Source organism: Doryrhamphus excisus, linkage group LG11, assembly GCF_037039965.1.
Source record: "Doryrhamphus excisus strain RoL-2023G ecotype Guam linkage group LG11, RoL_Dexc_Guam_v1.1, whole genome shotgun sequence".
Classification (NCBI taxonomy): domain Eukaryota; kingdom Metazoa; phylum Chordata; class Actinopteri; order Syngnathiformes; family Syngnathidae; genus Doryrhamphus; species Doryrhamphus excisus.
Window position 1 is genome coordinate 5,540,072 of NC_136367.1, and position 12,395 is coordinate 5,552,466.

Below are 12,395 nucleotides of genomic sequence, written 5' to 3' on the forward strand. Positions count from 1 at the left end.
TACAAAATGTACTTTTAAAAATACCCCAAATGCTCAAAACCTCATTCACTTCAATCGACTGAATCCACCCTCGAGTCAACAGCTGTAGCTGATGTAGTTTTTGTTAAGTCCACAAGATGGCAGTAGCTTCATTTGAAGCATCATGATCCTATAAATAAATAAAATAAATAAAATAAATAAAATAAATAAAATAAATAAAATAAATAAAATAAATAAAATAAATAAAATAAATAAAATAAATAAAATAAATAAAATAAATAAAATATCTATATTTTTTTAAATATATATATATATATAAGTATATATATAAGTATATATATATATATGTGTGTGTGTGTGTACACATATTGTTTTTATTTTATTTATTTTTATATATATATTTTTTTTATTCTCATAATTTTAGAACTTTTTCCCTAACCTAGTTTTCCAAAAATTGCAACCAAAAAAATATTAATATTAAAGAATATTACCACAAAAAATACAGTATATCTACTATAATATTTATAATAATAATATCATACAATAATATCAAATGTCATTTTTTTAATTTCCTATTTCAATAGTATTTCTTGTAATATTATGACTTTATTCCCGTAAGATTTTTACTTAATTAACTTTTTCTATCGCATATTTTTTTTCCACAAATGACAACTTTATTTGTGTCTTTGTTTGGTTTTTCATAATATTACAAATAAAAACAAAACATCATTCTTTACCATTTCAAGTTTATACTACAAAAATTGCATTATTTGTCTTCATTAAAGTATGTACATTATTCTTCTAAAATTATGACATTTTTCCCATTAGATTACAACTTTTCTTTCTTAATATTTGGACTTTATTATTCTAAAATGACCCTCTAGTCAACAGCTGTAGCTGATGTAGTTTTTATTAAGTCCACCAGATGGCAGTAGCTTCATTTGAAGTATCATGATCCAGGACGGGGTGTCCAAAAGTGAAGGCATACAGACATGGAGATGTGTTAAGTTATATATCGTTTAAGAAATATATATGATATAGGTGACAGAAAAGTACAATTTTGATTTTATTCTCATAATATTTGAACTTTTTCCCTAACCTAGTTTTCCAAAAATTGCAACAAAAAAAATAATATTAATATTAAAGAATATTACCACAAAAAATACAGTATATCTACTATAATATTTCATCTCTATCCAAAAAAATGCCTTCCATGCCCTGGCATTAAAAGTTTATTGTTCATGTAAAAGTATGTAATTTTTTTTATTTTCAACTATTTCAATATTACTTACTTACTTAAAGTAATATTATGACTTTAGTCCCGTAATATTTTTACTTAATTAACTTTTTCTATCGCATATTTTTTTTCCACAAATGACAACTTTATTTGTTTGGGTTTTCATAATATTACAAATAAAAACAAAACATCATTCTTTACCATTTCAAGTTTATACTACAAAAATTGCATTATTTTTCCTCATTAAAGTATGTACATTATTCTTCTAAAATTATGACATTTTTCCCATTAGATTACAACTTTTCTTTCTTAATATTTGGACTTTATTATTCCAAAATGACATGCTGTTGTTCATGAGGATTTTTAGTTTTCTTAAATTATTATTATTATTATTATTATTTTGAACGTGCGACAGGCCCAATAAAAACCACAAACGGCCCTCGGGCTGCACTTTGGACACTACAGATCTATGCTCTTATCTGGTCTCAAAATTGTTGAATTGTTGAAAATGAATATGCATAATGCATCCAGTCATTCAGGTCTGGTTTGGACCTTCTTTGTGTTGTTCAGATCCGAGTGACTCGCAGCAAGCAGAGGGCTCTCCTGGTGGTGGATGGACGCTACAGTAAACAGATGATCAGCCCCAAGAAGGTTATCATTATTATCATTTATTATTATTATGATTATTATTATACGTGTTGTCTTGGTGTCAAAAGCATCGCTATATTAACTCTGAGTGACATCGGAGGATCCGTCAGTAAGCACACAATTCCCTGCCGATGTTCCAGGCTGACCTGTTAGATGTGGTGGGAATGCTGTACGTGGGCGGCCTACCACAAAACTACACCACCAAGAGGATCGGACCGGTAATACATGACATAAATATGAATAATATACAATATAAATAAAGAGCTGCCATGGAATTCCAATATGCTAACTTCCTGTGTCCAGATTCTGTACAGCATCAATGGGTGCATCCGTCGCTTGAAGATGGTGGGCGGTCCTGTCACCACCAAGGTTGCCACTCCAGGTGGGACGCCATCATGTTATTTTACACTCTGAGGCTTTTAGTGTGAGTTAATTCGATGTTCTCTTCATGTTCACTTGGCTCAGGTCGTTCTGAGGCGCTCATCGAGGACTTCAAGCTCGACATGGCGACGCCGACGTCCAGTCACATGGTCGGAAGATGCTTTTCTGCGACTGAGGCGGGAACTTATTTTGATGGAACGGGCTTCTTGAAAGCAGGTGAGATGAACGCATGCAATAACGTTCATGCACAAAGTCAACACACATATTTGTTGTCTCGGTTTCGTGTACAGTGTCCGCCTACAGAGTGGGTCTGGATGTGTCCATTGCGTTGGAGTTCCGAACCAGCAGAACTAATGGTGTCCTTCTGGGCATCAGTAACCAAGGCAACGATGGGCTGGGTCTGGAGATCGTTGATGGCAAGGTAAATGACACTGTCGTAAAATAAAGCCATACAGCCGATGACTAAATGATCCTCGTCGGTGTCTTCTAGCTGCTTTTCCATGTTGACAACGGCGCAGGACGCATCACGGCGCAGCACGCGCCCGATGGCGCCGGCTTCTGTGACGGCCAGTGGCACTCGCTTGTCGCCAACAAGCTTCGTCACAGAGTGGAGCTGACGGTCGACGGCAAGCAAAGTCAAGCGGAGAATTCCAACGTGCGGTCCAACACCTGCGACACCAACGACCCCATCTATGTGGGGGGGCACCCAGGTAGGAATCTCATTCATAGAGTGCTTCAGTTTAGGTCAGGGGTGTCCAAAGTGTGGCCCGGGGACCATTTCTCTTTTTTTTTTTATTGGCCTACGCCACATTTTAAAAATGTAATTTAACAAGAAAACAAAAAAAATTACAGTCAAAGATTATTTTTAAGTTATAATAGCATGAAAAAACAAAAAATGTATACATTTTTGGAAAATTAGGTTGCCGAAAAAGGTATAATGTTATAAGAATAAAGTCAAAATATTATGAGGGGAAATAATGTCATTTTAGTAATATAGACTTGAAAATTACAGAAAAAGAACATTATTTTCAAGTTATAATAGTTATATATGTATATACGTATATATATATATATATGTATATATTCATATACGTATATATACATATACACATGTGTGTATATATACATATACGCACATATACATATATGTGCATATGTACATATATATACACATACATATACGTATACGTACATATGTATATACATACATATATACATACATATACATACATATATACATACATATATATATATACATATGTACATACATACATACGTATACACATACATATACATGTACACATATACATATATATACGTATACATATACACATATATGTATACATATACACATATATGTATACATATATACATATACATATATACATATATACATACGTATATATACATACATATATACATACATATATATACATATATGTATACATATATATACATATATGTATACATATATACATATACATATATACATATACATATATACATACATATATATACATACACATATATATATACATACATATATACTACATACATATATATATATACATACATATATATATACATACAGATATATATACATACATATATATATATATACATATATATATACATACATATATATACATACATACATATATACATATATATACATACATATATATACATACATATATACATACATACATATATATATATATATACATACATACATATATATATATATACATACATATATATATATATATACATACATATATATATATACATACATATATATATATATATATACACATACATATATATATATACATACATATATATACATATATATATATATATATATATATATACATACATATATATACATATATATATATATATATATACATACATATATATACATATATATATATATATATATATATACATACATATATATACATATATATATATATACAGTGAAGAAAATAAGTATTTGAACACCCTGCTATTTTGCTATTTCTCCCACTTAGAAATCATGGAGGGGTCTGAAATTTTCATCGTAGGTGCATGTCCACTGTGAGAGAGATAAACTAAAAAGAAAAATCCAGAAATCACAATGCATGATTTTTTAACAATTTATTTGTGTGATACAGCTGCAAATAAGTATTTGAACACCTGTGTATCATCTAGAATTCTGACCCTGAAAGACCTGTTAGTCTGCCCATTAGAAGTCCACCTGCACTCCATGTATCATCCTGAATCAGATGCACCTGTTTGAGGTCGTTAGCTGCATAAAGACACCTGTCCACCCCATACAATCAGTAAGACTTTAACTTGTAACATGGCGAAGACCAAAGAGCTGTCCAAAGACACCAGAGACAAAATTGTACACCTCCACAAGGCTGGAAAGGGCTACGGAGCAATTACCAAGCAGCTTGGTGAAAAAAGGTCCACTGTTGGAGCTATCATTAGAAAATGGAAGAAGCTAAACATGACGGTCAATCTCAATCGGAGTGGAGCCCCATGCAAGATATCACCTCGTGGGGTCTCAATGATTCTAAGAAAGGTGAGGAATCAGCCCAGAACTACACGACAGGACTTGGTCAATGACCTGAAAAGAGCTGGGACCACCGTTTCCAAGGTTACTGTAGGTAATACACTAAGACGTCATGATGTGAAATCATGCATGGCACGAAAGGTTCCCCTGCTTAAACCAGCACATGTCAAGGCCCGTCTTAAGTTTGCATATGACCATTTGGATGATACAGAGGAGTCATGGGAGAAAGTTTTATGGTCAGATGAGACCAAAATAGAACTTTTTGGTCATAATTCCAATAAGCGTGTTTGGAGGAAGAAGAATGAAGAGTACAATCCGAAGAACACCATCCCTACTGTGAAGCATGGGGGTGGTAGCATCATGCTTTGGGGGTGTTTTTCTGCACATGGGACAGGACGAGTGCACTGCATTAAAGAGAGGATGACTGGGGCCGTGTATTGTGAGATTTTGGGGAACAACCTCCTTCCCTCTGTCAGAGCATTGAAGATGGGTCGTGGCTGGGTCTTCCAACACGACAACGACCCGAAGCACACAGCCAGGAAAACCAAGGAGTGGCTCCGTAAGAAGCATATCAAGGTTCTAGCATGGCCCAGCCAGTCTCCAGACCTGAACCCAATCGAAAATCTTTGGAGGGAGCTCAAACTCCGTGTTTCTCAGCGACAGCCCAGAAACCTGACTGATCTAGAGAAGATCTGTGTGGAGGAGTGGGCCAAGATCCCTCCTGCAGTGTGTGCAAACCTGGTGAAAAACTACAGGAAACGTTTGACCTCTGTAATAGCAAACAAAGGCTACTGTACCAAATATTAACATTCATTTTCTCAGGTGTTCAAATACTTATTAGCAGCTGTATCACACAAATAAATTGTTAAAAAATCATGCATTGTGATTTCTGGATTCTTCTTTTTAGTTTATCTCTCTCACAGTGGACATGCACCTACGATGAAAATTTCAGACCCCTCCATGATTTCTAAGTGGGAGAAATAGCAAAATAGCAGGGTGTTCAAATACTTATTTTCTTCACTGTATATATATATATACATATATATACATATATATATATACATATATATACATACATATATATACATACATATACATACATATATATACATACATATATATATATATACATATATATATATATATACATATATATATATATACATATATATATATATATACATATATATATACATATATATATATATATACATATATATATATATATACATATATATACATATATATATATATATACATATATATATATATATATACATATATATACATATATATATATATATACATATATATACATATATACATATATATACATATATATATATATATACATATATATACATATATATATATATATACATATATATATATACATATATATACATATATATATATATACATATATATATATATACATATATATATATATACATATATATATATATACATATATATATATATACATATATATATATATACATATATATATATATACATATATATATATATACATATATATATATATACATATATATATATATATATATATATATATATATATATATATATATATATATATACATGCTCCTCGGTGGAAAAGGTTGGAAAAAACCCCTAGTTTAGATTGCAGCCATCCTAGCAGTGTAACCACAACACGCTGAAGTCATGGTCTCTCTTTCAGATGGTGTTCGCCAGGCAGCTCTCTCCAGCCGCACTTCCTTCAGAGGTTGCATGAGGAACCTGAAGATCACCAAATCCTCCAAGACCATGGAGGTGCACTTCAACAAGGCTCTGGAAGTCAAAGGAGTCCAACCACTCTCTTGTCCTGCCGTAGCTGCATAGCAACGTCGGTGAAGCTCCTTTCTTCCTAATGGCAAACAGTTCAGTCTGCTAAATAAATATGTAATATCTATATAATAACCAAAGTGGAGGAAATGCACTATTTTGGGATTGGTCCACTTCACCAGACTTTAAAAAGTCAGCATCTTGGACTCACTAGGACTTAGTCCAGGACCTGGAACAGTTCCCAAGATCCTGCTGCAGAGCTGACCTTGTTATCCATTCACTAACTGCAAACACAAAAGGTGCTCACGGGCAAATGATCAGATATTTGGTCACTTTAAATATCCTACCATCATGAGAATACATAGTTTTATTGTATTTCTGCAAAAATTACAAACAATATATCTCCGTCCTGTTTCTCTTTTCATTTCTTTCCATTAACGACTTCTTGCTTCTCCCATTCTGGAAATATTACCTTTATTAACCTGGTTAGTTAGTAAACTTGTCTTTAGTTCCTTCTGTGCGCCTCTCTATTGCCACGCTGTAAAAGATGTTAATATGAAGGCTGAATGCTGCTTGTGTGATGTTGTGTTCAAGTACTTTCACTACACGTTTTTAAAAGGCGCTACTTAAATCAAATAAAAGGCTTGAATTCATTTTTCACTTGCAGTCTGTGATACTGAAATGTTCTGTTGAATGGAAGACCAATGTTGTGGTTAAACATGCAATATACTGTACTGTACGTAGACATAGTGATTTCACATGCTCGTTTTTGACGAAAAACGTAAGGTGTTAGTATGTCGGTTTTTTTCATTTTTTCAACTTGCTTCTAATGAACTTTTCTGGTCATATAAACAAGGGAAACCTCACACACCCTCAACAGGGGCCCCAGAAGCATCCAAAAATGGCATAAAATGCCAGGGTTTGAGGGCGGTGATTTTTGACAAAAACGTAAGGGGTTAGTATGTCGTTTTTTTTTTTTTTTCATTTTTTCAACTTGCTGAAAATGAACTTTTCTGGTAAAAAAAAACAGCGGAAACCTCACAGACACTCACCAGGGGGCCAAGGAGCACCCAAAAATGGCATAAAATGCCAGGGTTTGAGGGCGGCGATTTTTGACAAAAACGTAAGGGGTTACTATATCGTTTTTTTGTTTTTTTTTCATTTTTTCAACTTGCTGAAAATGAACTTTCTGGTCAAAAAAACAGTGGAAACCTCACACGCACTCACCAGGGGGCCCAGGGGCCCCCAAAAAGCACATAAAACGCCAGTGTTTCAGGGCGGCAATTTTTGAAAAAAAAAAAGTCGTTTTTTTTCATTTTTTTCATGTTGCTTCAAATGAACTTTTCTGGTCAAATAAACAAGAGGAACCTCACACATACTCAACAGGGGCCTCAGAAGCATCCAAAAATGGCATAAAATGCCAGAGTTTGAGGGGGTGATTTTTGACCAAAAAACGTAAGGGGTTAGTATGTCTTTTTTTTTTGTTTTTGTTTTTTTCAACTTGCGTCTAGTGAACTTTTCTGGTCAAATAAACAAGGGAAACCTCACACACACTCAACAGGGGCCCCAGAAGCATCCAAAAATGGCATAAAATGCCAGAGTTTGAGTGTTGAAAAATCAACACATGGAAAAGTGAATATTTTAACTTTCTTTGGGTTCTGGCAGGACCCCCGATGATAATGGGGGAGGTTTATCCATCCTCCTACAACAGAAAAAGGCATTTGAAAAAAATTGAGAAAAAAAACGTATGGTCAAAAATCAACACATGGAAAAGTAAGCAATTTTAGCCTACTTTGGGTTCTGCCAAGACCTCCGATGACTGTGTGAGTGGTTTCAACATCCTCCTGTAGCAGAAATGCTCCTTTGAAAAAATCTGAGAAAAAAAACAAATGTAAGGTTAACCTCATACCATTTTTGTCAAAAATCAACACATGGAAAAAGTTGCAATTTTACCCTTCGTTGGGTTCTGCTAGGGCCCTCGAAGATGATGGGGGAGGTTTCTAAAAAACAATAAAAAAAAATAAAATACAAAACAAAAACATAACCCTTTACCATTTTCGTCAAAAATCAACACATGGAAAAAGTGGCTACTTTAATCTTCTTTGGGTTCTGCCAGGACCCCGGAGGGGGAGGTTTCTACACCCTCCTTCTTTGGGGGAAAAAATCCGTAAGGTTAACCCCTTACCATTTTAGTCAAAAATCAACACATGGAAAAAGTGGCAATTTTTTTCTCTATATGCCCTACACCTCGGACGTTTTACTAGCAGCAAACAACACTAAAACATGTATAATTGACATTATTATATGTCTATATACGTTGCATAGCCAAATACACAAACAAGTTACATCTGGAAAGTTACTTATGAATGAAGGTTGCGCTACTCACATATTCCACAAGAGGGCGGTATTTCATCAGAAGTCATCGCTTTCACCTGGAGGACTCTATAGAGACAGTGTCTTAAACCTACACGTACTATAAGTAGGTGTATCATAAATGTCTAAAAATGATCCGTTTGGGTTATTTAACTTGGTTATACGTCCACCGGTCCCAGCTTCACATAAGATATGTTCAAAACAAATATAATAAATAAGAATAACGAGCCATGTCTTTCTTGTGCATTCCTCTTTTATTATCATCCTCCTCCTACTGTATATACTTGGAGAGCCGCCCACTAGAATCAAAGCTGAGGCTGCATGAAGTCGTGGAATGTTTGGAAGATTTCAATACACCAGAACATAAATTATCATTTCAAGTATTATCTATTTTTTGTTGTGAAAATGATCAACAGACAAAGAATTAATCCAACAGTAACTTCACCTCATCATTTGTGCAATGTTCCACCTGATTGGTTCAAAGCGAGCCGTGAAGAGTTGCCTGTCAATCGCAGCATCCCTTTCCCGTCGCCATGGTGATGTACGTACGCAGACATCCATAACACATCTAACTACAGCTTTAATCTGGTTTCCAGTCAAGGCATTCCTTTTTAGGTTACATGACTTAACGTAAATGGATAGCTTTAGCAGCTAGCTACCGTATAAACATGAGTTGATTCCGAGCTGGGTACCTTTGCAAGCGTACCACGTCTTATTTATTCTTTTTTTTCCCGGGTACCCTGCACTCAGAGGCGGCGCTGTCCTGGTGTCAGCTCGGATGATTTATTGCATGCTGTCGGCCTTCTTTAACTCATCGGGGGGAGAAGTTTCAAGCCCGGTGGTGGCGGTCCAGTCCGGAAGTCGGGTGCGCTCATGCGCCTCCCGAACACACACCCCTCCCGCACACACACACACCGCGCTCCTTTACCAGGTCTTACGGGTGACGATCCGTCCGGCTCGGAGTCCAGACCTCGTCAGGACGACTGCATGAGGCCCGTCAGACGTTTGCCGGTCAGGGATTTGCCCTGGGATGAAAGACAATATCATAATTATATCATAATTACACAAAGTTCAGGATTGATGAGTCCAGATTGTGGACACTGGAGGCCTAAGGTATTCCTTAGAAATCTGCAAAAAGCACACATAATCACAGTATATCTTATATCATATCATAATGCCGCCTACAGAGAGATATAATCACAAATACTTCAACTTGCTGATATAGTTCATCTTCAAACAGACAAAATAAAATAAAATAAAATAAAATAAAATAAAATAAAATAAAATAAAATAAAATAAAATAAAATAAAATAAAATAAAATAAAATAAAATAAAATAAAATAAAATAAAATAAAATGTGATTTTTTTTTCTTTTTTACAAAAAAATTTCTGACAAATGTTATATAATAGGGCAAAAGCAGGCTAATAAAAAAGCCAATAAGCAGGCTAATACTAGCCTACTACTACTACTACCAGTAGTAGTAATAATCAGAAGAATAATAATGATGATAGCAATAATAATAGGCTAATAAAATAAAATAAAATAAAATAAAATAAAATAAAATAAAATAAAATAAAATAAAATAAAATAAAATAAAATAAAATAAAATAAAATAAAATAAAATAAAATAAAATAAAATAAAATAAAATAAAATAAAATAAAATGAAATAAAATAAAATAATGCATAAGGCTAAAAATAACCAATTACCTAAAAATGTCATCCAATACTTCTCTACAAGAGAGGAGAAATATGATCTCAGGGAAGAACTACATTTGAAACACTTCTATGCTAGGACTACGTTAAAAAGCCATAACATTTCAGTATGTGGAATCAAACAATGAGCCAATTCAAGAAACAATACAAGCAGTTGATGTTTGCTAAATACAAGGATGAAGAGTCTTGAACCAGTCATGATGTGCTATATATATCACTATATTGACACTTACTATGGTACCCATTATGGCATTGGATGCTCATATCACCTCCTACTTTGGTACATGACAAAATTTAAAAATAAAAAAAAATATTTTTTTAATTAAATTATTATTATTACATTATTTTTTTATTTTAATTATCTTAATTTTTTTTAAATATTAAAATTATTACTAAATAAGAGTAATTAATTCATAAATAAATAATTAATGCAATTATTATTAATTAAATCAAAATAAAATGTAATAATATCAATTCAAAAAAAATGAATGAATGAATGAATGAATTAAAAAAAAACAAAAAAACAAATTATATTAGGAAAGCAGGAAGTGAACAAATGTTGGTCATATCACCTCGTACTTTGATACCTAAAAACTTGACACTTACTATGGTACCCATTATGTCATTGGATGCTCATATCACCTCCTACTTTGGTACGTGACAAAAAATAAATAAAATAAATAAATTTAATATTTAATTTAATATAATATATTAAATATAATTTAATATAATAAAATTATAATAAAATAAAGTTGAAAAAATAAATAAAAAATTACTTAAATTATATTAAGAAAGCAGGAAGTGAACAAATGTAACAGTTACTGATTGTAAAAGTACCAGATGGAGGGGTAGGATTTAATAAGCTTTGCTTCTTCCTACTCCTTTTGGACATGTGGAACTGGGAACTGATTATGGGATGCATTCAATTGTAATCTGATGCATGTTCAAAGGAAATTAAACCATTAGCATTAGCATATCTTCAACAAATACGCCCCAGAGAAAGGATCTAATAAGATCCAACACAAGTAAACCTCAGTCTGAACCCGATTGTCTGATTGACACTCACCACACTGCGGGTGAACTTCTCCAGCGATGTGCGTCGGCCCTGTTCCGTTTCCAGCTGCAGAAGGAGAGTCGGTGATGAATATCAGGAACGGTACGCACACAGTAACCACCTCAGGCGTAGTAGCGCATTGCACACAGGAGAGCCACAAGAGTCATCCTTCTAGTATCGACAGTCTCGTCCACTCACTGTAATGAAGAAGCGACAACGTACTTTCTTTCTGGCCATCAGCAGGTCCTGGTAGACGTTAGAGCGCAGGAAACGCGTGTAACTGTCGCTCTTCATCAGCTTGTAGATGTGATCCTGGACAGGAACCAGGAGAGGTACAGTTGACAGGAAATAGGATGAAGTACAAATCATGGAGGTAGACCAACGCAGTGTGGTGTTCTATATCTATTTTTACATGGAAAATTCATCACATGTAGATATTTAAAGATGTTATATTCACGGTAGTTCAAGAAAAAAAACCATCTCAGTTTTGTGATGTAGATGAAAAAGGGTGTTAGTGATTTTTTACCATCATAATAAATAATCATCATAAATATTACCATCAAAATGGTAATAATCAATCACTCAATCACTCCTCCTAGTGCATTGTTTACATTCCTTACTCAATCCCTTCCAGAGTTA

The 12,395-nt window shown here is 33.6% G+C and overlaps 2 protein-coding genes across 2 annotated transcripts in view; one reads left to right on the plus strand and one right to left on the minus strand.

Moving 5' to 3' along the window:
- The window catches only part of lama2 (laminin, alpha 2), a 173,404-nt gene extending 166,137 nt beyond the window's left edge, over positions 1-7,267 (plus strand). Inside the window, exons 68-74 of the mRNA XM_078794556.1 lie at positions 1,787-1,867; positions 2,005-2,082; positions 2,168-2,246; positions 2,330-2,461; positions 2,536-2,666; positions 2,736-2,955; positions 6,511-7,267. Coding sequence (XP_078650682.1) covers positions 1,787-1,867; positions 2,005-2,082; positions 2,168-2,246; positions 2,330-2,461; positions 2,536-2,666; positions 2,736-2,955; positions 6,511-6,671 — 882 coding nt within the window. The 3' untranslated portion in view covers positions 6,672-7,267. The remainder of the gene's footprint in view (positions 1-1,786; positions 1,868-2,004; positions 2,083-2,167; positions 2,247-2,329; positions 2,462-2,535; positions 2,667-2,735; positions 2,956-6,510) is intronic.
- A 1,955-nt stretch (positions 7,268-9,222) lies between these two features.
- LOC131136024 (regulator of G-protein signaling 6-like) overlaps positions 9,223-12,395 on the minus strand; it is a 61,136-nt gene continuing 57,963 nt past the window's right edge. Inside the window, exons 16-18 of the mRNA XM_058082487.2 lie at positions 11,979-12,068; positions 11,769-11,822; positions 9,223-10,012 (exon numbers count right to left, since the gene is read on the minus strand). Coding sequence (XP_057938470.2) covers positions 9,962-10,012; positions 11,769-11,822; positions 11,979-12,068 — 195 coding nt within the window. The 3' untranslated portion in view covers positions 9,223-9,961. The remainder of the gene's footprint in view (positions 10,013-11,768; positions 11,823-11,978; positions 12,069-12,395) is intronic.